Source organism: Corvus cornix, chromosome 17, assembly GCF_000738735.6.
Source record: "Corvus cornix cornix isolate S_Up_H32 chromosome 17, ASM73873v5, whole genome shotgun sequence".
Lineage (NCBI taxonomy): Eukaryota > Metazoa > Chordata > Aves > Passeriformes > Corvidae > Corvus > Corvus cornix.
The window spans coordinates 8,958,311-8,979,521 of NC_046346.1; the positions used below are offsets into that span (position 1 = coordinate 8,958,311).

A 21,211-nucleotide genomic window follows, 5' to 3' on the forward strand; every position below is an offset into this window, starting at 1 on the left:
GGACACCTTTTCCTTAATCCCACCTCTTTTCCCTCAATTACGGAGGGTAAAAAAACTGACATTCATGCTTTTGCCTGAGGAAATAAAAAAAAGAGATATTCCACTACAATCACAAAGTAAATTACATGTGACATGACCAGAAAAATTAAAACAAAGCAATTAATCCACACATTTCTTTTCCTTTTGTCTTTACTTCTCCGAGGGTTAAAGGTACCAAACAAGGCTGGTGGAAGCTAAGTCTCTCAAGGTGAGGCCACCCAGGATTATTTACCTTTGGAGAACACTTCTGGCTGGAAAATACGGAGGAAAACGGTGCTCTGGCAACTGTTTGTGAGCCTGAGCTCAGTGGCACACCTAGAAAACATCTCCACAGGGACCTGGAGGGTGGCTGGGACAGGGACAGCTGCAGACTGGCCAGCAAAGTCACCTTGTGGCTGTCACCTGGACTTCCCAGCTGAGGAAACTCCACGGGAATGGCTGCCAGGAGGGCTGGAAGGACTAAAGGGGCTGTCCCAAACTCTGCCCAGCAGATGAGGGAAAGCTGGAGCTGGGGAAGTCACAGGGAAAAAGGGCCATTCCCTGCTGGGGACACAGCTCTGGGAGGGAGGATCCGAGACCTGTTCTCCTCTCTGGTTGTTCCCTGCTCCATGAGAGCTCCTGCGCCCCAGTCGTGCCCTGAGGAAGGTGAGGTGGGGTTGGTTCAGCTCATCCCCAGCCTTTATTTCCTGCTCTGCCCTACCTGGAATTCCAGAGGGAAAGAGAGGCTGGGCAGAGGCCACAGCTGGGCTGTGCTCTGTGAATGAGGCACCCCCTGCTCCTCACCTCCAGCCCTGCACGTTCACATCTCTGCATCAGCTCTTTCAGCCCTTTTTTTCCTACATTTTTCTAAAATGGCTTCTGTTTTGGAACTATTGGTTCAAAACTGGGTCAGACTGGATCTGTTGGTTCAGTTTTTCTACACTGGCTCTCAATACCAGAAATATTTCAATTACCCAGGTGAAACTGCAGTTTGACAGAATATTCCAAAGCTGGTTTAAAGTGTAACTCTGCCACTCTGTGTCACTTTGTAGGCAGCAAAGCAGTCTTGGCACTGCCAGGCAGATTTGGGAGCCCTTGGGACCCCCTTGGTGCCCTGTGGGTCAGCATAACCCACGTGCAACCTCGCATGGAGCCGACCACACAGGGCAGGAGCAAAGGGCTGCATCCTTCTGCTTCTTTTCCATCCTCAGGACTGGAAGAGGAGAATCATAAAATCATGGAACGGTTTGGGTTGGAGGGGACCTTAAAGCTCATCTCCTTCATGGGCAGGGACCTTCCACTGTCCTAGGTTGCTCCAAGCCCCATCCAACCTGGCTTTGAGGGCAGGAAGGTTTCAGTGGCAGTGGAGAGCTTGGTACAAGACCACATCTCCACATGCCACTGGCTGAAGTGGAATGAATTCCATGAGGGACATCCTGACAGCTGCCATTACCAACCCTGTTACCAACCCTGTTACCAACCCTATTATCAACCCTGTTATCAGCCCTGTTATCAGTGTGATCTTCAGGGCACCACTGCCAACACCCACGAACTGAGCAGGGATGCAGCTCAGAGCTGGCCCTCACTGCCCCCTTCAAGCAAATGGAGCTGCTCAGGGTGCTGTGCACGCTGCCCCTGATCCCAGTCCGTGGTTCCTGTGGGAGGCTGACAGGGATGTGTGTGGCTGAAGGAATGTGTGCTTCTGGGGAGAGATCAGACAGGAGCTGCACAAAAGAAGTGCTGGAAACCAAATCTAGAAAGAAAAGTGGCAGGGGATGACCCCTGGGCACTCTGTGTGAATGAAAAGCGGGGAGGAGATGTGGTGGCTACACAGAAATCAGAGAGTTGTTCAGGTTGGAGAAGATCTCCAAGACTGTTGAGTCCAAACATTCCCTCAGCACTGCCAAGGCCACCATTAAATGCCGTCCCCAAGTGCCACATCCACACAGCTTTTAAATCCCTGCAGGGAAGGGGACTCCACCTGTTCCAGTGCCTGACCACCCTTTCCATGAAGCAATTATTCCTAATATCCACCCTAAACTTCCTCTGGAGCAACTTGAGGCTGTTTCCTCTTGCCTGGCTGCTTGTTATGTGGGAGAAGAGATCAAGCCCCACAAAAGGGAATGTTTAGAGAGAGCTGAGCTCAAAAAGCTCTGCAGACACAGACAGAGGACCAAGAGCTCAGGGCTGGAGTGTCCTGGGGACATGTGGCTTTTATATGAGAGAGTTTTGTGGTCAGCTGCATGTTGGACACTGCCAGGGGAATCTGGTGACCTCCTTTAGAAAATCCTCTCTAAGGACTGAAGGTGTCCAGCTCCTCATAAACCAAAAACCCTCTTCTTTCCCACCCGGGAGGAGAAGGGAAAGGCACATGGGTGCCCTGCTGGGGTTTTAGGGGGAATTCACACTCCTCTGCAAAGGTTTTGATGCTGAAAATGTCTCACAGCCCAACCTGATCCAATCCCTGGCTGGGCCATCCCACGGGAGCTGGAGGGAGAGGCAATGTCCCATTATCTGAGCAGGGAAGGGGCAACACTGTGGCTGCTCCCTGACTGTGATACAGCTCCAAAAATGAGGATTTTAGCAGCATTTGGGCTTGGTGTTGAGAAGGAAAAACCTTCCTGAAGGAGAAGACACCAATCTGTGAGAGACCAGAGGCTCCCTTACCCCGTGAGAGCTGTCAGTGCTACCTCCTCCCAGAAAAAGTGGCCAGAGGAGGGGTGGAAAAGCTTCAATCTGTTTGTGGCTGACTTGCAAATGGTTTCACAGATTTTCAAACCATGGCAAAAGTTTGGGTGCCCTTGGCAAGGAAATACATCCCATGGGAGAGGGAGTGGGGACAACAATCTGCAGCACTCAGAGTGGGTGAGCTGAGTAACTTCAGCCTGGCTGCACTGAAACCAAAATCCTACAACACAGGATTCACCAGCAGATAAACGAACATCATTTGTATGGGGAAGAAAACTTTGGGGGGTTGTGCATTATTTTGTACCAAGGAGGTTAAATAAAAATGCATTTTGTTAGAAACAGTCACATGGTCTTCACCAGCACCTGTAAAGGAACGTGGGGAGCACAGTTCTCAGCACACACAGCACACATCTACAGGCAAACCCCTGGGACTGAGGAGAAAAGTTATGGTCAAGTTCAAATTCATCACACAGCTACATCATCAGCTCCAACATGCACTGGGAGAGGAGAGGAGCAATTTATTCCGTGGGTAGTATCAGACTGTCAGGGATTGAGACAGGCATTTGCTGCCCTTATGGAAAAATCCTTCAGATTTAACGCCAAGTCTGTCCACTTTGTGCGATCTACAGGATCAGCAGGGAGACAGCAGCCCTTGGAGGGCTGGCCAGAAATCCTGTGGGAGAGCTGTTTGTTTATTCATTGCCCCACAGAGCTTTTGTGACAGGAACATTTCCCCAGTCCACACCCTTCACCTCATCACCCTCACTCTGCCCCGTGACCCAGACTGGGCAGGAGCCCCAAGGGGCAGACGCATGCCCTGCAGAAAACCTCCCACACGAACACAGCAGAATCCCTTTGGTCTTTTCCCTCTCTAAATCCAGCAGGATTTTTCCATGAATAGGCAGAAAAGGCCTGAGGATAGAGTAGTTGGCTGCAGGAGAGAGGGAGCTGCTTGCTGGCAGAGTCACGAGCACCGTGGTTCTCATCAGAGCTTTCCCTCTTTGGGGCACACAGCTGTGCTCAGCTCCATGGAAAAGCAGAGCTCATGGAACAGGGTCAGCCAAGGCCATCGTGACTCCCAGAGGCAGCTCCAGGGAATAAGGCTGGTAGGGAGAAGGTTCAGTGTCTTGACAGGGCATGGCTTTGTTTATAAAGGAAGGAAATTGAGCAAGCTGTACTTACCGCAATCTCTGTTACTAAAATATCAGTAATACTTCCCAACACTGTTACAAAATCAAAGACATTCCAGGCATCTCGGAAATAATTCTGCCAAATGAGAACACAAGGGGAATAGAGGGATCCAGGGGTTATTTTCTCTTTGCCAGCACAGGTCGGGGGGGTTTTTTTGTTTGCTCGTTTTTAAATGCGCGTCACGAAACGCGAGCATTTCGTCGAGAGAGGAGAAGAGGTGGAAGGGAACAAGGGAGGCACCTACCAGCACACCAAAGGCAATGATCTTCAGCACACATTCCATGGAAAACATGGATGTAAACACAATGTTCAGGCATTTCAGCATTTCCTCGTATGCTTCTGGAGCATCATAGAACTAAAGCGGGATGGAAGAAAGGCTGTTGGTGAAAATCACCGACAGAGTAAAACCTTTCCCAGCAGGTTTGCTCATTTTAGTCAGGATTCTGTGCTCACTTTAAGCGAGGCTTGGGGTTACAACACAGTTATTCCTGTCTCTCTTGCCTCCATCCTGTACTGAGGGGGCAGCTGGAATATCCTCAGAGCTGGAGACTGTTGCTGGGGGATGTTCCCGTGTAAGCACAGCACGGCGCAGGAGGGAGGAAGGACATTTTCAAACCCAGAGGGGAAGTGCAGAGCTGGGTTTTGTTCCAGAGAACCCTAAGCATATGGGGACCCCTTGACTGTGAAGATACTCTAAGCCAGGCAAGGGACAGGAGGGAACATCATCCACACCATGTATCCACCTGCATCTCCTCCTCCACTCTGGATCACATCCCAGGAGCCTGATGCTGTTCCAAAGTTGGGTCATTTCACAGAATCACAGAATGGCCTGGGTTGGAAGGGAGCTTAAAGCTCATCCAGTCCCTATGGGCAGGGACACTTTTCCCTATCCCAGGCTGCTCCAAGCCCTGTCCAACCTGGCCTTGGACACTGCCAGGGATCCAGGGGCAGCCCCAGCTGCTCTGGGCACCCTGTGCCAGGGCCTGCCCACCCTCCCAGGGAATGATTCCTTCCCAATATCCCATCTAAACCTACTCTGTTTCAGTTTGAATCTCCATGGCCTGACTGGGCTTTGAGCAGCCCCAAGACCCTGGCTGAGCTGGAGATCAGCACCTGCAGATCCCAGTTCCCATCCCATGTTCACACCCCAAAGGGGCTGAGCCCAACCAACGCTCTGCAGGGAATCCCACTGGTGGGATCTCATCCCAGCTAAACCACCTCCCTCAGGGGGCCAAAGGAATCCCAGTAGGCACATGAGGAGTGGTGGCTGCTCCTGCTGAGCCCCCCTCAGCTCTCAGGGCGAGAATCTCTCCAGCCAACAGCCCAAAATTCCCAGATACAGGAAGATCCCACTCACCTTCATCATGAGGACGATGGTGTTGAGAGCGATCATGACCATAATAAAATACTCAAAGGGAGGGGACACCACGAATTTCCACATCTTGTACTGGAAGGATTGCTTGTTCTGAGGCATGTAGCGGGTCAGGGGCTTGGCACTTATGGCAAAGTCTATGCAGGCCCTCTACAAAACAAAAAGGGGATGAAGAGATGACAGGAAAAGGGCTGGAAGTCTTAATCCATCAGGATGTGGTTGGGAGAGTGAGCAGAGCATTTACACCAAGCGAGTACTGACTGTTCCCTGTAAAACACAGCACAGGATCCCCAAATCCTGATCAATTTTCCTGGAATATTTACCCTATAACGTTCCTATGCAGTCCTACAACATTCCATTAGAGCCCAGCTCCTCACAGGTCCTGATCCCACTTTTAAAAACACTTCCAAGTCCTCCTGACGGGCGACTGAGGATTGGTAAAGATGTTCTCTGTGGTTTTCAAAAAGTACTGTGGAACTCAGGTGTGTTCTCAGCACAGCAACACCTGGACAGCTCAGAATGTTTCATAAAATGAGAACTGAATTTACCAATAAATTATCCACCAAAAGCACTGGGGGAACTCTCAAAGACCCCTTTCATTGGCCATTTCTGCTCACTTTATTATGAATATAAAACTATGAGAAAAAAGCGGTTTCTACCCACAAGAGGTTTTGATTCTGGAGCGTTTTCTCATCTTGGATTTACCTAAGAATTCCAAGTCTGAAATCACTTTCTGCCCAGTTGGAAAATAACAAAGCATCTCTAAATATTCTGCTTTATTTTGGACTTTTTGTTCATCTAGACAAACAAGGAACTAATTAAGAATAGCTTAAAAATTCATCTCTTTCCATCAAAAATCAGGTTCCAGTTTCAAAATACATGAAAAGAGATGGTTCTTCCCACAAGAGGTCGTTGAGGCTGTGGACCCTGGATGAAGGATGCTGCAGATGCTAAAAGTCTGCATGGATTGAGAAGGAAACTGGATACACCCACAGAAGGAAGATACAAAGATGCCAGTAACTACAGAAAAACCAACTCAGGAGGTCCCTGAGTGGAAAACAATGGGGTTTTGGGGGGCATTAAGGAAAAACCTCACAGCTTCTTACCCTGGTCTTACACTCTTCTCAAGGCATCTCCTTTTGGCTGCTGCCAGGAGGAAAAGTCCCAGCTGGGCACAAAACCAGCCTGTGGAAAGGAGTTTTCCTCTGGGGAGCCACAGCAGTTGTAGCTCAGTTTGGTTTCTGAGGTCTGGCCTCAAGGTTTGTCTCCTTCCACACCTCCACACTCGAGCAGACATCAAACCATGGAATGGTTTGGGCTGGAAGGGACCTCAAAGCCCATCCAGTGCCACCCCTCCCATGGCAGGGACACCTCCCACTGTCCCAGGCTGCCCCAAGCCCCAGTGTCCAGCCTGGCCTTGGGCACTGCCAGGGATGGAGCAGCTTGTCTGGGCACCCTGTGCCAGGGCAGATCCATCTCCCCTTTGGTGCAGTCCAGGGGGACGGGTGACAGTGGTTCCTAACAGGAACCATTTGGGGGCTCTCCCTGGTGGTGTTTTCATGCAGAAGCTGAAACAGCCACTCATTTCTTTGGTCTCTACACCACACACCCTCCAATAACCACTGCGCTCCAGTCCCCCCAGCACAGGGGGGACGAGGAGTGGCCTTCCACCAGTATCCAGGTGCTCTGAGCCCCTGGAACACCAACTCTGGAGTCAGAAGAGGTGGGTACCTCGTTTTTCTCGAGGCTGCACTCTGACATCACTTTATCTCCTTGCTCCTGGAAGGTGATGATGATTAACGCCACAAAGATGTTGACAAAGAAAAAAGGGAAGACAACAAAATACACCACGTAAAAGATGGACATTTCCATTCGGTAGCCAGGGCTGGGCCCCTGTTCCTCGTAGGTGGCATCCACTGAGTGCTTCAGCACACTGCAAGCAAATGCAAAGAGAGAGGAAAGGTCAACACAACCCCTGGGAAGCACCAAGGACCCCCTGAGAGTCAATCCCCAGCCTCCACTCACGTGCAGGGTTTTCCACATATGCTCAGGAAAAACTTGCTCCCATCCACGTGGCTGGGGAGAAGTTTTCCTTGAGGATATTTTTAGGGAAACCCTTTGTTCTCACCATTGTGCAGAATGGTGGGAGATTTGCTGTGTCCAGATCCACTGATCCCCCCTGGCCAAGGGGAGAGGATCCAGCTGGATCTGGTTTCTCTTCTCTGGTCAACAGGGATGGAGTAAAAGTGGGAAAAGAGAGGTATTGATGACATCCAACAGGGGAACACAGTGAGGGACTGGAAAAGGGAGGCTGATGCTGTTTGAGTCTTTATTTTATGAAAGAGTTGACTGTGGAGGAGGAGGAACCCTGGCCACACACGGCACTCCACACATGCCAAAATAAAGTCACGTCCTGAACAGGAAATGTCATTTGGGGACCGTCACGCCCAGCAGACTTCCAGCAGAGCTCGCAATACTTTTTCCCCCTCGTTTTCTTACATTTCCAATATCAGTTTTACCCCTGAGAAAGGTGTGCAAGCCCAAAAGCCTGAAGCAAGAACGGAAAACTTCCTGAGCATCCCTGTGCCAGGAAAATGCAGAGCTCTGCCTGCTGGCTCACCCAATAATCACACAGCACTGAGCTGATAAAAGACTTTTCTCATTTCCCAGGTCACCTGCTGTCCCTCAGAGCTTTGGGGACCTGCTTTACCTGCACCATCAGCCCCTGCCAGCCCCATTACTCACGTTGGCCACCCTTCCCCTGTGGACACGGTGAAGAGCGTGAGCAGAGCCCAGAGCACGTTGTCGTAGTGGAACTCGTATTTTTTCCATTCCCTGGGCTGTGCCTCCACCTCATTTTTTTCATAATCCAGGTACTGACCCCTAGGAACAAGAGATTGAGAGCCAGTGAGAGAATGAAAGCAGATCAGGCATTTCTTAGGACTCAGGAGTTTTGGAAAGCCCCAGCAGCACAGTCTGGACTCTGCTGTGGATTACAGACAAGGAGACCCCCTCAAAGCCTATGACAGAAGTAAAGGCCAATTTTTGAGTCACTTTTAGCCACGGGAACTGGACCTGAGGACTAAAAATGAAAGGAATTTTAAGCAAGGCATTCATTCATTCATTAGGCAAAGCCAGCCATCAACACCTGGGCGGCCCCTAAATTGTCTGACCCCACAGAAAACCTCTGCTTGACAGGGAAACATCTCTGGCTCCTACTCCAGGGTTGGATCTAAGTCCTAAATGTGTCCTGCTTTTAGGGGCCTGGCATGAGGAGAACCCTCTCCAACCTACCCTTTTCTGTCCTTTCACATTCCTCCCCGTAATTTATCTGCATTTTTCCAAGGAAGAACTGCAGTGACAACCCCTGGGATCCCACCGGGACGTGCCCTGCACGTGCCAGGCAGCAGGAGAGGGACGGGCAGAGCAGGACAGTGCTGAGGAGGTGCTTTGGGTGCCAAGAAAAAGCTGATGAGATGCACATTGTGGAGTACCACACCTTGGCAGCCTGCTGGGAAGGACAAAGCATGACAGGGCTTTTAAAAGATTCAGATCCTGTCCCTCTCCTCACTAATTAGTAGCTCTTTAACATCCCACGCTTCTGATTATTTATTCAGTGTGTTTTTCTAATTCATTGGAGCTCTAAGAATCAAGGTGGAAAGAGGAGTCACACTATCAAAAACCCTTCTCTTAGGAATCACACTCAGCTTTCCTGGGAAAGAAGCTGCCTCCCCTGTATCCTGAAGATCAGAGCCAGGAGTGACACAGCTGTTCAAGAAAAACAAGGCAAATTCACCTCTGGGCTGGCTGTGCTGAATTATTGCTCTTATTTACAGGAGACTCTTCCCACTCAGCACATCCCTGATTTTGGGCCAGCCTGGGCAGCTGCAGGAAGCTGCTCCCTGTCATATTCCCTGCTCCCAGCTGTACCTGCAGTCCTTCTCCAGCTCCTTGGACTCGTCCGTGCAGTAGAAGAAGCGGCCCTTGAAGAGCTGCACGGCGATGACGGCGAAGATGAACATGAAGAGCATGTACACGATGAGGATGTTGAGGACGTTCTTCAGGGAGTTCACCACGCAGTCAAAGACAGCCTGGGCGTGGAGGGGAGCACGGTCAAGGGGTGGGGAGAAAGGAAAAGTTCATCCAAAATCTTGGCATCCACTGTTTAACCACACTCGGGGAGTCACGGAGGGTTTGGGTTGGAAAAGACCTTAAAGCTCATCTTATTCCCACCTTCCACTGTCCCAGGCTGCTCCCAGCCCCAATGTCCAGCCTGGCCTTGGGCACTGCCAGGGATCCAGGGGCAGCCCCAGCTGCTCTGGGCACCCTGTGCCAGGGCCTGCCCACCCTCCCAGGGAACAATTCCTGCCCAAAATCCCATCTATATCTCCCTCATTTGGGACTCATTCCCCATCCCACAACCCATGGGTGCTTCGATGGATTTTCACTTCCCAAAGCTGTGAGGAACAACTCCAGCTTCCCTCATCTTCTGCTTTATCCACAACTTTGGCTGTGCCACTGAATTTTCTGATGCTGCTCATAACGTTTACAAAGACAATCACAGCTTGTCAAGACAATATTAGTCCTGAGCAAACATTTCATTATAAAATGAAAATTGTTTTGATTTTACTTCCAGTGGATGCATAAAAACTGTTGGAATAATAAGGAAAAAAAATACCAGGAAACAAAACAACCAAATGCTTTGAATAAATATTTTTCTGAAGAGCTGTCTGTCAGAATGAGGTGTGACTAATGTGCTCTCCTGAACTCCCTGCAAAGAACTTCTCAAACTCATTATTACGTGGGAATGAGGCCCTGATTCATCACAAGTAATTTGCAGTTTAATTTTAGTCAGAAGTTTGTCATAATACCAGAAATTGAGCAGTCCCTGCCCAAGCACAGGGTTTGTACAATCCTGCTGCTGTTCCTCTGAATGGAAGTGAATCACCCACAGAATTACACTCCTGATGCAAGCCAGGAATCCTGATGGAAATCTGTCCAATCAGCCCAGGAACCCTGATGGAAATCCCTGTGATCAGCCCAGGAATCTTGATGGAAATTTCTCTGATCAGCCCAGGAATCCTGATGGAAATCTTTTTAACTATCCCAGGAATCCTGATAGGAATCTCTCTGATCAGCCCAGGGATCCTGATGGAAATTTCTCTAATCAGCCCAGGAACCCTGATGGAAATCTGTCCAATCAGCCCAGGAATCCTGATGGAAATCTTTTTAATTAGCCCAGGAATCCTGATGGAAATCTCACTGATCAACCCAGAAATCCAACATGAAATTTCTACATGGTTCAACATTAACGTTCCTTTTCAGATCAATTTCATGTGCATAAAACTAAAATTATTTAAGCATGAATGGTGGGCTCAGACAAAAGCAGATCTCCAGAGCAGCTGACCCTTAGTTTGATGTGAAAACAGGAATTGTCAAACACATTTTCACCGTTCCAAAACATCCATGGCTTTTTCCCCATCAACAGCCCACAAAAGGTATTGAGGAGTCCCTAAATCTCAGGAATTATGGAATTTTAACTCCTTCCATTCTCTCTTTGCAGGACCTGGCTGCACCTCAAATTGTTGCTGTTGGATGAGTAACCACAGGCCATTAAATTGATTTTATTTTTTAGCTCAGTGTTCTAGGGAAGAAAAGAACTGGACTATGGATTCTTTAATAGAAAGATGAATAAATTAAAGCTCCTCCCACAGCAATGACAAATCCCTTTGGACAGCCTGTGGAAAACCTTGCAATATTCATGTTAAATTCTCCAGGGAAACCCAAACCCTCCCAACCCCATTTTTTCCTGTATCACTTCAAAGACCATCCCACTTATGAACTGTAATTTAATTTATCTGCCTTTTTTTCTATTTGTAGAGGTTTAATTTTCATGGCATTTCCACAAGAATCCCTAAAGTTACCCACAATGTTGGCAAAAGCACCCGAGTGTTTGCCATTTGCTCAACATCTGCCCAGCTGTTTGTGCTCATCTGGCACAGAGATGCATCGCAACCAAAGAAAAGCAACAGAAACAACTTGGGGTCAGTGGAGTCCACCAGCTGCCACTCAGATCGGTCAGAAACCTCCAGAGAAGGAAAATTTGGGGTTCTTTTCTAACCTTTAGCTTTGGCAGCCGTTTTATCGTCTTCAGAGGCCGGAGCACCCGCAGGACTCGCAGGGACTTGATGGTGTTGATGTCCTTGCCTTTGGTTCCTCTGCAAGGGAGAAAAAGGCACAAGAACAACAGAGGGAATCATTTGCTCCTCAGGTCACTCACTGGGGTGTTTCTGGGCATCCAGGGTGGCTTTGGTGGTGCAATTGGTTGGGTTTGGGGGTGGTTTTTTTGGCAGGTTTTGTGTCCATCCTCAGCAGGGCTGCAGGCAGGATGACCCAGCCTCACCTGGGGTGGATCCAGCAGCACAAGGAGAAGGCTGGGGCAGGACAGGGTCCTGGCAGGGCTCAGCCACAGGATGTCCAGGCTTTGTCACCTCCCAGCTGCTCAGCAGGACCTGGGGCCCTTCCTGCCCCGACTCCACACCGGACAAGGCTCCCAGGCAGGGCAGCAGCACCGGGACAGGAGGCTCAGCTCCTCCATCGCATTCCCGGCAGGAGAAGGGACAAAGCCACATGTGGCTCTTCCCTCCCAGCTGGATGAGGCAGGGGCTGTTTCTCCGTGCAATTCTCTGGTGGGAACATTGTGCCAAGAGGGTTTGGGAGCCTTCCTGGTGAGGGACAGAGCTCTCCTGGGGGTCAGAGCCTGTTCCCTCATCCCTGAGTGTCCCGTGGAGGACATGCCACCGATCCCATGCAGGACCATGTAATATGACAATATATTACATGCCTGGAGCAGTGCTGGGACAACTCCCCACTCAGGCATGCAGGTGCTGTCAGTCACATTTGGGGCTTAGGTTTGGTTAAAACCGAGTGCAAGGCCCGAGAACGTTCCTCTTGTTAACTTCAAGAGGGGTTTTAGGGGAAGGACAGAGTTCCTTTCCTCGTGCACTTCCAAAATAAATAAGCAAAAGGAGACAAGAGGTACATCTTCTTCCAACCCCATGGCAAAACAACAACATTCCCTTCGTTTCGTATGAAGTGGAAAATGGGATGGAAATCGGGAGTTTTATTCATGGCTGGAGGTTTGGGTCTGGGACTGCGCTGAGGGAACACAGGTGTGAATGAAGAACGGTGGGACAGATGCTGGTAGTTCCTATCCTGTGCTCTCCCAGGCTGCTGAACATTCCTCTTCTCCAGGAGGGAAATAATGGAAGGACGAGAGACCCAAGAGAGCCACGGAGGTTTGGGAAGAAGTGCAGAGCTTCCCCCACCCTGCCCTACACCCTGTGCTGAGGGAGGAGCACCAAGGGTGGAGGGAACCAGCCAGTTTTGTGGCTGCCTGACCCTGCTCAGCCCTGGGAAGGGTCTTTTTGGAAATCCAGCCACTTCCAAAGGATTGAGAACTCACATCTAATGCTGGACTGGAATCTACAACCCAAACCCACATTCCTGCCTCATCTCCAGTCCCTTTCCCCCATCGCCAGGCACTGCAGTTGTCTGGAAATGCAGTAAGAGGGAGACACACAGGAATTTCTGGAGAGTCGGTTGTATCCCAGGGATGTATAACTTGAGGAGAAATTCCCTTTCCACAAGGTTTAGTAGAAGTGGAGGAGAGGGGGAACAGGATGGACAGGTCCCCGACCTCTCCCTCTCCCATCCTTCAGGGCTGTTTTAGGGCCATTTTAATCCATCCCAACTGGACCCTGACCACTAACACAGCTCTCAATCCAGGCACGGGATTTACTCCCAGAGCTACAGGACTGATTTAAAGGCACAAAATGACTATTAAATATTAAAGAAGTAATATTTGACTCTCATTAGAGACCTTTGATCTGCCCTAGATGAAGCAGGCACCGCCAGCAGAGCTTTTACTGCCTTTCTTGTCTGGTTTTAGCAGAGCTGAAGGTCTGACCTAGGCCTGGCTTCGCCTATTTGCTTTCAGCTATCATGGTCACCTCGGTGTCACCAGAGCCACCAGCTGAGCTGGGGCTCCCCCACAGCGCAGGCTGACCCTCAGCAGTGCCCTGGCTGCAGGACAGGTTGTTCAGCCTCCCCAGGAGGATGGGAATGGCAGGAGGGAAGCAAAAGGGGGAAGGAGGAGATGCCACAGGACATCCCACCTGTCCCCAGGGCTGGTGGCCACCCCATCCCCGGGGCTGCCCCCTCTGCAAGGCCAAGCAAATCCCTTCCCCTGCTCCATGTTTCCCACGTGAGGAAAGCCAGGGAAGCAGTGGGAGCTGAGGAAGGTGGGGGTGAGAGAGGAGTGAGGGTGAGACTCTTCAGGGCCACGTGGTTGGGGCAGCAGGACGGGAAAGGAGGGTGGGACAGGGGGACACCGTGCCCAGAGCTCTGCTCCGTTCCCCAGCGCCCACGGCCACGTTGCTGCTTTGCAGATCAGCACTGCCAGCCCAGCAAAGCTCAGCTCTGCTCTCCTGGGCTCACTCAGAACCCCAGAATATTCCCACATGGTGCCTGCTCCTGATTCCAGGAGACCTGGACGCTGCTGCTGTGCCAATTAACAACTGCACTAATGAGGCCTCGTGTAAACGAGAACAGAGACATTTCCCTGCTCTGTTCTCCCGGGGTGGGCTCCACGCCTGAAGCAAGAATTTCTGTGGATTTAATACTTCCAGGAAGGTTAAAGAGACGTGGGGCAGAGCAAATCCTTGCTCCTGCTTTTCCCTGGAATGGGATGAGCGCTCGGAGAGCTCCGAGGTGGAGGGCAGACAGCTCCAGTCACAGGAAATTCCTTCTGCCTCAGCAGAGGACACTAAGAAGGGCTGACTGATTTTTTTTTTTTCCATTCAGGCACTTAAGCAAATAAAGAGCGTGAGCCAATTAAATCTTAATGGGATTTATGCTCTGAACCATACAGAGAATCCTGAGGAACAAAAAAAGTTCCCATTTCTTGTCACAGTAAGGTCCCTGCTATAGGAAAAGCTTTTCCTGGTCCTCTGACCCAGAGTGATGCAAACTGCATTTTAATTAAAAGGACCCTCTGCCTGTCAAGTAAAACCCTAAGGGTTGGGTTTGGGTGTTTTTAAGAACCCTCTCTGCCAATACTGGGATTTCTTCACTGCTTTCATACAAAGCCAGATATCCCAGAAAATAAAAAGTCCAGATGGAACTGGGATGCAGTCAAAAGGTGAATCCAAGCAAACATCTGACCTGGATATTCCTCACGACAGAAAGAAATTGTTGTGGAAGGACGAGATTTTAATGGACTGCTGAACAACAACTGCAACCTTCAGGAGAGCTGAATCTTGAATTAGAGCTATAGAGGAGCACAGGATAAAGGCAGACAGCAAACAAAAAAAGGAAAAAAAAAAGAGAATACCACAAAAAAAAAAAAAATAGCATTAGCTCAGTTTTGGGTGCATTAGGCCAGCGCTGTTTTGTTGTTTTCTGTGTCAGTTTGCTGCCTGTTTATTTCAAACATTAGGAATATTTTAAAAGAGCTTTGCAGAGCCTTTTCTCCCTTTAATAAATAAAAGGGCCTTTAAAAATTTAGTGGTTCTTTCAAATGGAAGCTGCTTGTTGCTGTTGCTGCTGCCAGCAGCTCTGATTTCAGGTGACAGGGACCTCTCAGAGCCAGGGCGTCAAAAATCCAGGGTAAAGTGGAGCCTGTGATTGCCTGGAATCCTCCTGGAAGAATAAATGAGGTCACCCCACTCTGCCCAAGCACAAAGCCACCCTCTTCCTGCCCTAAATGCTGTACTTTCCTCGAGAGAAGAAAGAATCCAGTGCCAAATTTCCTGGACCACATCAAAGGCTTTTCTTGGCATCTTTTTCCTCGCTATGGAGGATCCCCCCGGAGCTCCTGGAATGTGGGGACAGAGGACACAGCCCTGCCTCCCATCCTGCCCTTGCACTGACAGCAGAACTGCCACATGCAGAAGGTTAAATACAAATTTTGGGACCTCCTTGTTCACAAATTCCCTGTGCAAAAAGCTCCCTGAGCTGTTTTTGTGTCAGAGGCATCCCCCAGTATCAGAGCCTGGATCCCTGAATGAAGCTGTCCTGAGCTGACAGCAGAACTGCCACTTGCAAAAGGTTAAATACAACTTCTGGGACCTCCTTCTTCACAAATCCCCCTGAAAAAAGCTCCCTGAGCTCTGTTCTCACGTCAGAGACCTCCCCCCAATATCAGAGCCTGGATCCCAGCTGGGTCCCATTGCCCACACTGCACTGAATTAGTCCTGGAGCTTCCAGCTTGGCTGTTTGGAGGTGAAATCCTCTAAAAGAGACTAAAATTTCTTCTTTAAACCTGGTTGTTCAGATTTTCACAGATTGTAACTCACCCATCAGTGCCCACTGAGTCAACCCCTCAAATCTTTTTTGGTACAGATACATCTCCGTGTGTTTGTTGACTCTCTGACTTGGGTTTTTACTCTGTTCCTATCTGTGCTGAAGGAAAGCCAGGATGGATGAGGATTGTTAAGGGAAGATATTCACTGGATAATGAGAATAAAGGGACGGAGGAGTCGATGTGATGGGTGGAACATGGCTGGGTTGTTTCCACAGTGGCAAAGTGTGTGGTTGGACAGGTTGGACAGGCAAAGACAGAGCAGCAAGAGACAGGAAGAACATATTACCCCATGAAACTCCTAGAGAGAGATTCCAGCAAGGAGAAGACAAAGAAAGAGCAGAGTCAATGACAAACAGAAACATCAGAGAGGTCCCCCAGCCCCTGGCCCGCTCCCACCAACTCGACAGGATAAACCAGCAGGGAAGGGTTTTCTGGACAGCAGAAATCCTGCATTCCCTGCTGGATCCACTGGGAAAAACACCTCCAAATCTCTCTTCTCTCCCACTTTGGGAGGGAGAACCTCGACTGTTTTTTTTCCACGAGCATCCTGAAATTCTGAGCATCTCAGCCACCTTTCCTCTGTTCCAAATTTTTCCAGGCCAGATCTTTGCTGCTCTTCCTCAGCTGTTCCTCCCAAGTACGGGGCTGAGAGATTTTGGTGACAATTTTCCACAGGTTGTTTGTTGGCTTCGATATCCCTGAGGACTCAAACGTGTCTGGGTGTTTGTGGCGTGTTTATCTCCAGAAAAAGAAAGGGATTTATCTTTGAAACGTTCTGCTAAATGGGAAACATTCCTTTCTTATTATCATCATCATCATCATCTTATTATTATTATTATTACTGTTCCCAGCATCGCTCCGGGGGCGTTGTTTTAAATTTAGTTTTTGATTTTCCTAACCACAGTCAAGCACAGAGCTGCTCCTCAAGAGCTGCAGGCAGAAAGAAAACCCAGAGCTGCTTTGAGAGCTGGGCTTTATCAATCTTGTAGCAGCGACTGGTATCATCTCAAATGCTTCAATTAACACAGGCTGCTGCAATATTCCAGATGGGAGCTCTGTAATTCCCAGGTTTTTAGGGATGGGTTAATTCAGCAAGAGGTTGGTTCCCATCACCCTCAGTGGGCAGCGAGGAGGCCGAGAACATGAATTAAATCCCACCCTGCACGTGGCAGCTGTGGGTTCAAACAAAGCAATGACAGCCACATTAAATCCCATTTTTAGCCACTGAGGAGGGTGACAGGGCTGTGGGATTTGCTGGAAAAATCCAACTGATTGAACAACAAAGAGTCTCCAAAAGCTCCTTTTCGGGATTATCAACGTTCAGTTGGCTCTGTGTGTCCATCTGGTTTAACCAAACCAGGAGCTGGGCCTAAGTCACGACCACCTACCCTGTTAGGATTCCGAACTGGAACAGAGAGAATTCATTTCCCAGGAATGTCTGATTTCCCAGCTTTTGGGCTACACCAGGGAGGCTGCAGGCATTCCCTGGATTGGATGTTGCCCACTGAAATGGGGATGTGGAGCAGGGCTTACAGAGAGCAGAAAAATCACAGAAGAAATTCAAATTTTCCCAAGCTTTACAAATAAGCTTGTCTGACTTTCATCTGGGAGACGGCGACTAGGCTGGGTTTATGCAGTCCCTGGCTCTAAAACCCTGCTCAAGACTCACTCACAGTGGAAAATAAAAGCAGCTTGGGGCACGTATCACAAAGCACAGGCAGGGGATGTAGCAGTAATTTATTCAGAGGCTGATGAGGTGCTGTTAGATATTCATGGCCCAACGTGAGCAACAGAAGAAAACCTGAGCACGAAAAGCCTCAGAAAGATTAAAAATTATTCATTTTAATCCGTAACTCCAGCAAGGAGAATCTCCTTCAAAAGAAAATCGTGTTCAAAGAGAAGGTGTTTTAAAGGCAGGGCCTGAGGTTTGCTCTCCCAGCACAGGGAGCTGCTCTGAAGGGCTCCCAAAATGCCCCCTGGAAGTTTGAATTCCTGAAGGAAAAGGGGAATTCTCCTGGGACCCCAGACTTTGGGTGAGGTTGGTTTTTTGTGATTATTTGACTTCCCCACCTCTCTTCAATTCAGAGGAGCTTTGTTAAGTTCTGATGTTGCTGAATTGGGTTTTTTAAGTTAAACTTTTGCTTAACTCAATCTGGTTTAAGTCAATCTCATTCTGAGAGATGTTCCATGGATATTTTTCATGTGCTGGGAAATAAAAGCCCACACATGTCTAGTCGAGCTTAAAAAGCAGCTCAGTTTTGGATGTTAAATTTTAGGTCAGCGGGACATTCACCAAGCCAGTTTTGCTTACGACAGAGCACTGAGCTCCTCCAAAAAACTGATTTTTAATGAGGGACAAAATGTTTAAAGAGGGGAGGGCAGCAGCCCTTTGACAAAATTATGTTGGATATGATTTCCTCCAAGAACTGAATAATTTGGTGAAGGATCAGGCACAGCCCAGATTTCAACATCCCCCAAAATCACACCTAAAATATCAATCCTGTCCATTCACTTTTGGGTCAATTTAGCTTGGAGGGTTTTTATTCCTATTCAGCATTTGCACTGAAGAAAAGCAGATGGAAAATACAAATCTCACCACCTCAATGCGACAGGAACCTTGAAAATGAAAAATTCCTGAGGAATATTTTACCAGAAAGGCAACATTTTGTGCAAATTTTTTTGTGCAGAGTTGAGGGAGGAGCAGGGATTTGGCTCTGCTTCAAAACTGCTGCCAATTTAAAGCAGCCCAGCCACGCTCCGTGGCTCCCTGACAAAGGTGGATGCTTTCCTCATTAGCGAGTGAAACGCTGCTAATTCTCATTAGCAAATTAAACAATTTCCTCTCCTCTAATCATCATGTCGACAAACAGGTGAGCTCGGCTGGGCATGGGCTGCTAAACACTCCCAGAATTGCTCAGGGCTAATTTAGCAGAAGATTAAAGTGGTCAAGTCCTGCTGCCTGTTTCCAGGTCATCTTTTGTTTCTCAGCAAAGCATTTGCAAACAATTCCCGCGCCTCAGAACGAGTGGGAAATTTCTTCCCATCGTCCACTCGGCTCCTGAAGGTTGGAAGAAGCTGTGTTGCTCTTCCTGTGGTTGTTTCCAAGAAAAAAGGCTCAAATGAGAAGCGAATTTTAATTTTTAAAGAGTTACTCCTCTGTGTTTGTTGCTCAAAATCCTCCACGATATTAAAGAAGGACGTGGGGGTATTATTTAGAGTCATAAATACAGAGCAGGGGTTGAGGGAGGGAGAAATACAAGTGGAAATACAAGGTCCTGAATGAGAGAGGAGAGAAAAGGAAAGAAATAGGAAAGGTTTGTGAAGCAGAAATATCCACAACTCTGCAAATAAGGGTTTGCCAAGAGTTCATGGAGTTACCAGCTGATTTCTTTCACTGTTTTTTCATAGTGAGAGCAATTCCTACAACCAGTGCCTGGAGACACTGGACTGCCACAAAGTGTTACAGTGAGTTCCTGAAAAGAACTTGGCCAAAGAGTCACAAAAATCTTGGCTTCGTGTTTGAATGAGCAGAGAATGGGCTCAGCCTCAAGCTGGGAGGAATTTCAAGAGGTTCCATGACACAAATTTAGTTGGGTTCATTCCTTTTCTTCACCCCCCGCCCACCCAGCTACGAGAGGAAAAAGGGCAGGAATTGAACATCTCACTGAGAAATGGAGCCCTGAAACATTACAGGTCCTGCCCCCTCTGTCACTCATTCCCTGGAATTTGGGAGGAGAAGGAAAATGAACTTACGAGAAGGCAAAAGCCACCAAGGCCCCACTGACCACAATGAAGTCCAGGATATTCCACAGGTCACGGAAGTAGGAGCCGGGGTGGAGCAGCAGCCCCAAGTCGATCATCTGCAGAGAAAACCCAGGAGAAGGAAGAGTTTTAATCAAGCATGGCCCAGATCCACCCTGCCGAGGGGCAGGAGAAGGTTCTGGATCAAAGGACCCTTCACAAAGTGCCGAGATCCTCGGCCGAGCTGCTCCTCTCAAACAGGCAGGAAAACTCTCCCAAAAATGAAGCTCAAATCAACAAAACTTAACCAAAAGCTGCCAAAATGAGGCCTCACTGCTCCCTAGGATTCCTTCCACACACATGCATTAATCCTGGTTTTATTCTGCATCTCTTTTGCATCTTGCTTGGACAGGGAAACCCAGCTCCTGCCTTATCCCAACACTGAATCCCCACTTTATGGGACTGCTCTCTGGGAAGTTACTGCCCCCCAGTCCTGGCAAAACCTGTCACCCTGCTGAGGAAAAAGAGACATTCTCAGCTTTTTGAAACGTGACAAACCAAGAATCAGCTGTTATTAATATTCCTGCTCAATGCCAAAGGCAAAGGGAAGAATCAGGAGTGTCTGAGCAAGGTCTGGCAGCTCCTGTGTCTTCCCAACTCTTACCCTCTTACACAGCTCCTAAAGACATCCTGATCTTCCTCCATTAAGTATGAGATGAAGGAAACCAGGAGAGCTGCTCCATCTGATTTTAAGAGCTGTTCCCAAGTTCAAGCTCTCCATCCTTCCCACCTCTGTCCTGCTCCACCCTTTCTCCAGCTTCTCACAAATAAATCTGCAAGAGGAGGTGACTCTCTCCGCTTGGAAAAGTTCTTACCTTGATCACCATCTCAAAGGTGAAGACTCCTGTGAATATATAATCCAGGTATTTCAGAGCCTAAATGGGAGAGGGAAATGTGTGTTAGGGAAGGCCATGCCCTGAAATAACCTGCACAGGAGCAAGGTTAAATATCTCATCTAGCAATGGTCTGTTTGCTGGGATGGACAAAAACCATCTGGTGCGAAAGTTTTCAGATAATTTAGGCATAAACCTGAACCATCTGAGTTAAAGCAGCATTTCCCCAGTCCTTGCCAGCCTGCACCCAAGGCTGGCTTCAGTGCACCTGCACTTCTGGCAGGTTGAACAAGGCAAAAGGGATTTAATTTCTAAATGAAATGTTTGAACATCCTTTCCTGAAGAGATTATCCAGCAGCTTTTCCCACTGCGGGATGGGCTGTCAGCTTTGCAGCTCCTCCAGCAAAGCCCCATCAGCCACACAATTTCCAAGTTCTCCAACCCAGATGTGGCTGAAGCAGCAGGAAGGGACAGGAATCGAGAGCATTTTGACAGCGGAACAAAGATAATTTGGGTGCGTTACCAAAGCTTTAATTTTGCACTGCCAGCACAGAGCGTTACCCTGCGGAGATGGGAACGGGAGAAGAAAGCCCAAATTCTGGGAATTTTGGGTGGCACTCACGTCATTCCTGGGAGACTCAGCTTGGACGGGGTCCTCTGCAGCCAGGGCGATGCTGCTGAGGGCGATGACGATCAGGATCACCATCTCAAAGTAGCGCAGGTTGACGATGTAGTGGAACAGGCGCCGGATCCTGCGGGGACAGGAGCACAGGGCTGTGAGGTGAGGGAGAACGGGCACTAATCCAGCAGGAACAGCACCTTTGGCATTCCTGCTGTAATAATGGGAAGAAAATTAAAACCAGGCTTTAAATTCCAGTTTGCAGCACATCTTGGTGAAATTTAAATGAGGGAGTTCAACATCTCTGCACTGCTCTCTACGCC

At 48.9% G+C, this 21,211-nt stretch overlaps 1 protein-coding gene across 1 annotated transcript in view; it reads right to left on the reverse strand.

Annotated features, from left to right (window-relative positions):
* LOC104688232 (voltage-dependent N-type calcium channel subunit alpha-1B) overlaps positions 1–21,211 on the reverse strand; it is a 261,393-nt gene that overhangs the window by 43,194 nt on the left and 196,988 nt on the right. The window contains 10 exon segments of the mRNA XM_010397632.3: positions 3,889–3,972; positions 4,142–4,252; positions 5,255–5,419; positions 7,001–7,202; positions 8,015–8,152; positions 9,200–9,360; positions 11,391–11,487; positions 19,389–19,495; positions 20,252–20,311; positions 20,892–21,021. Coding sequence (XP_010395934.3) covers positions 3,889–3,972; positions 4,142–4,252; positions 5,255–5,419; positions 7,001–7,202; positions 8,015–8,152; positions 9,200–9,360; positions 11,391–11,487; positions 19,389–19,495; positions 20,252–20,311; positions 20,892–21,021 — 1,255 coding nt within the window.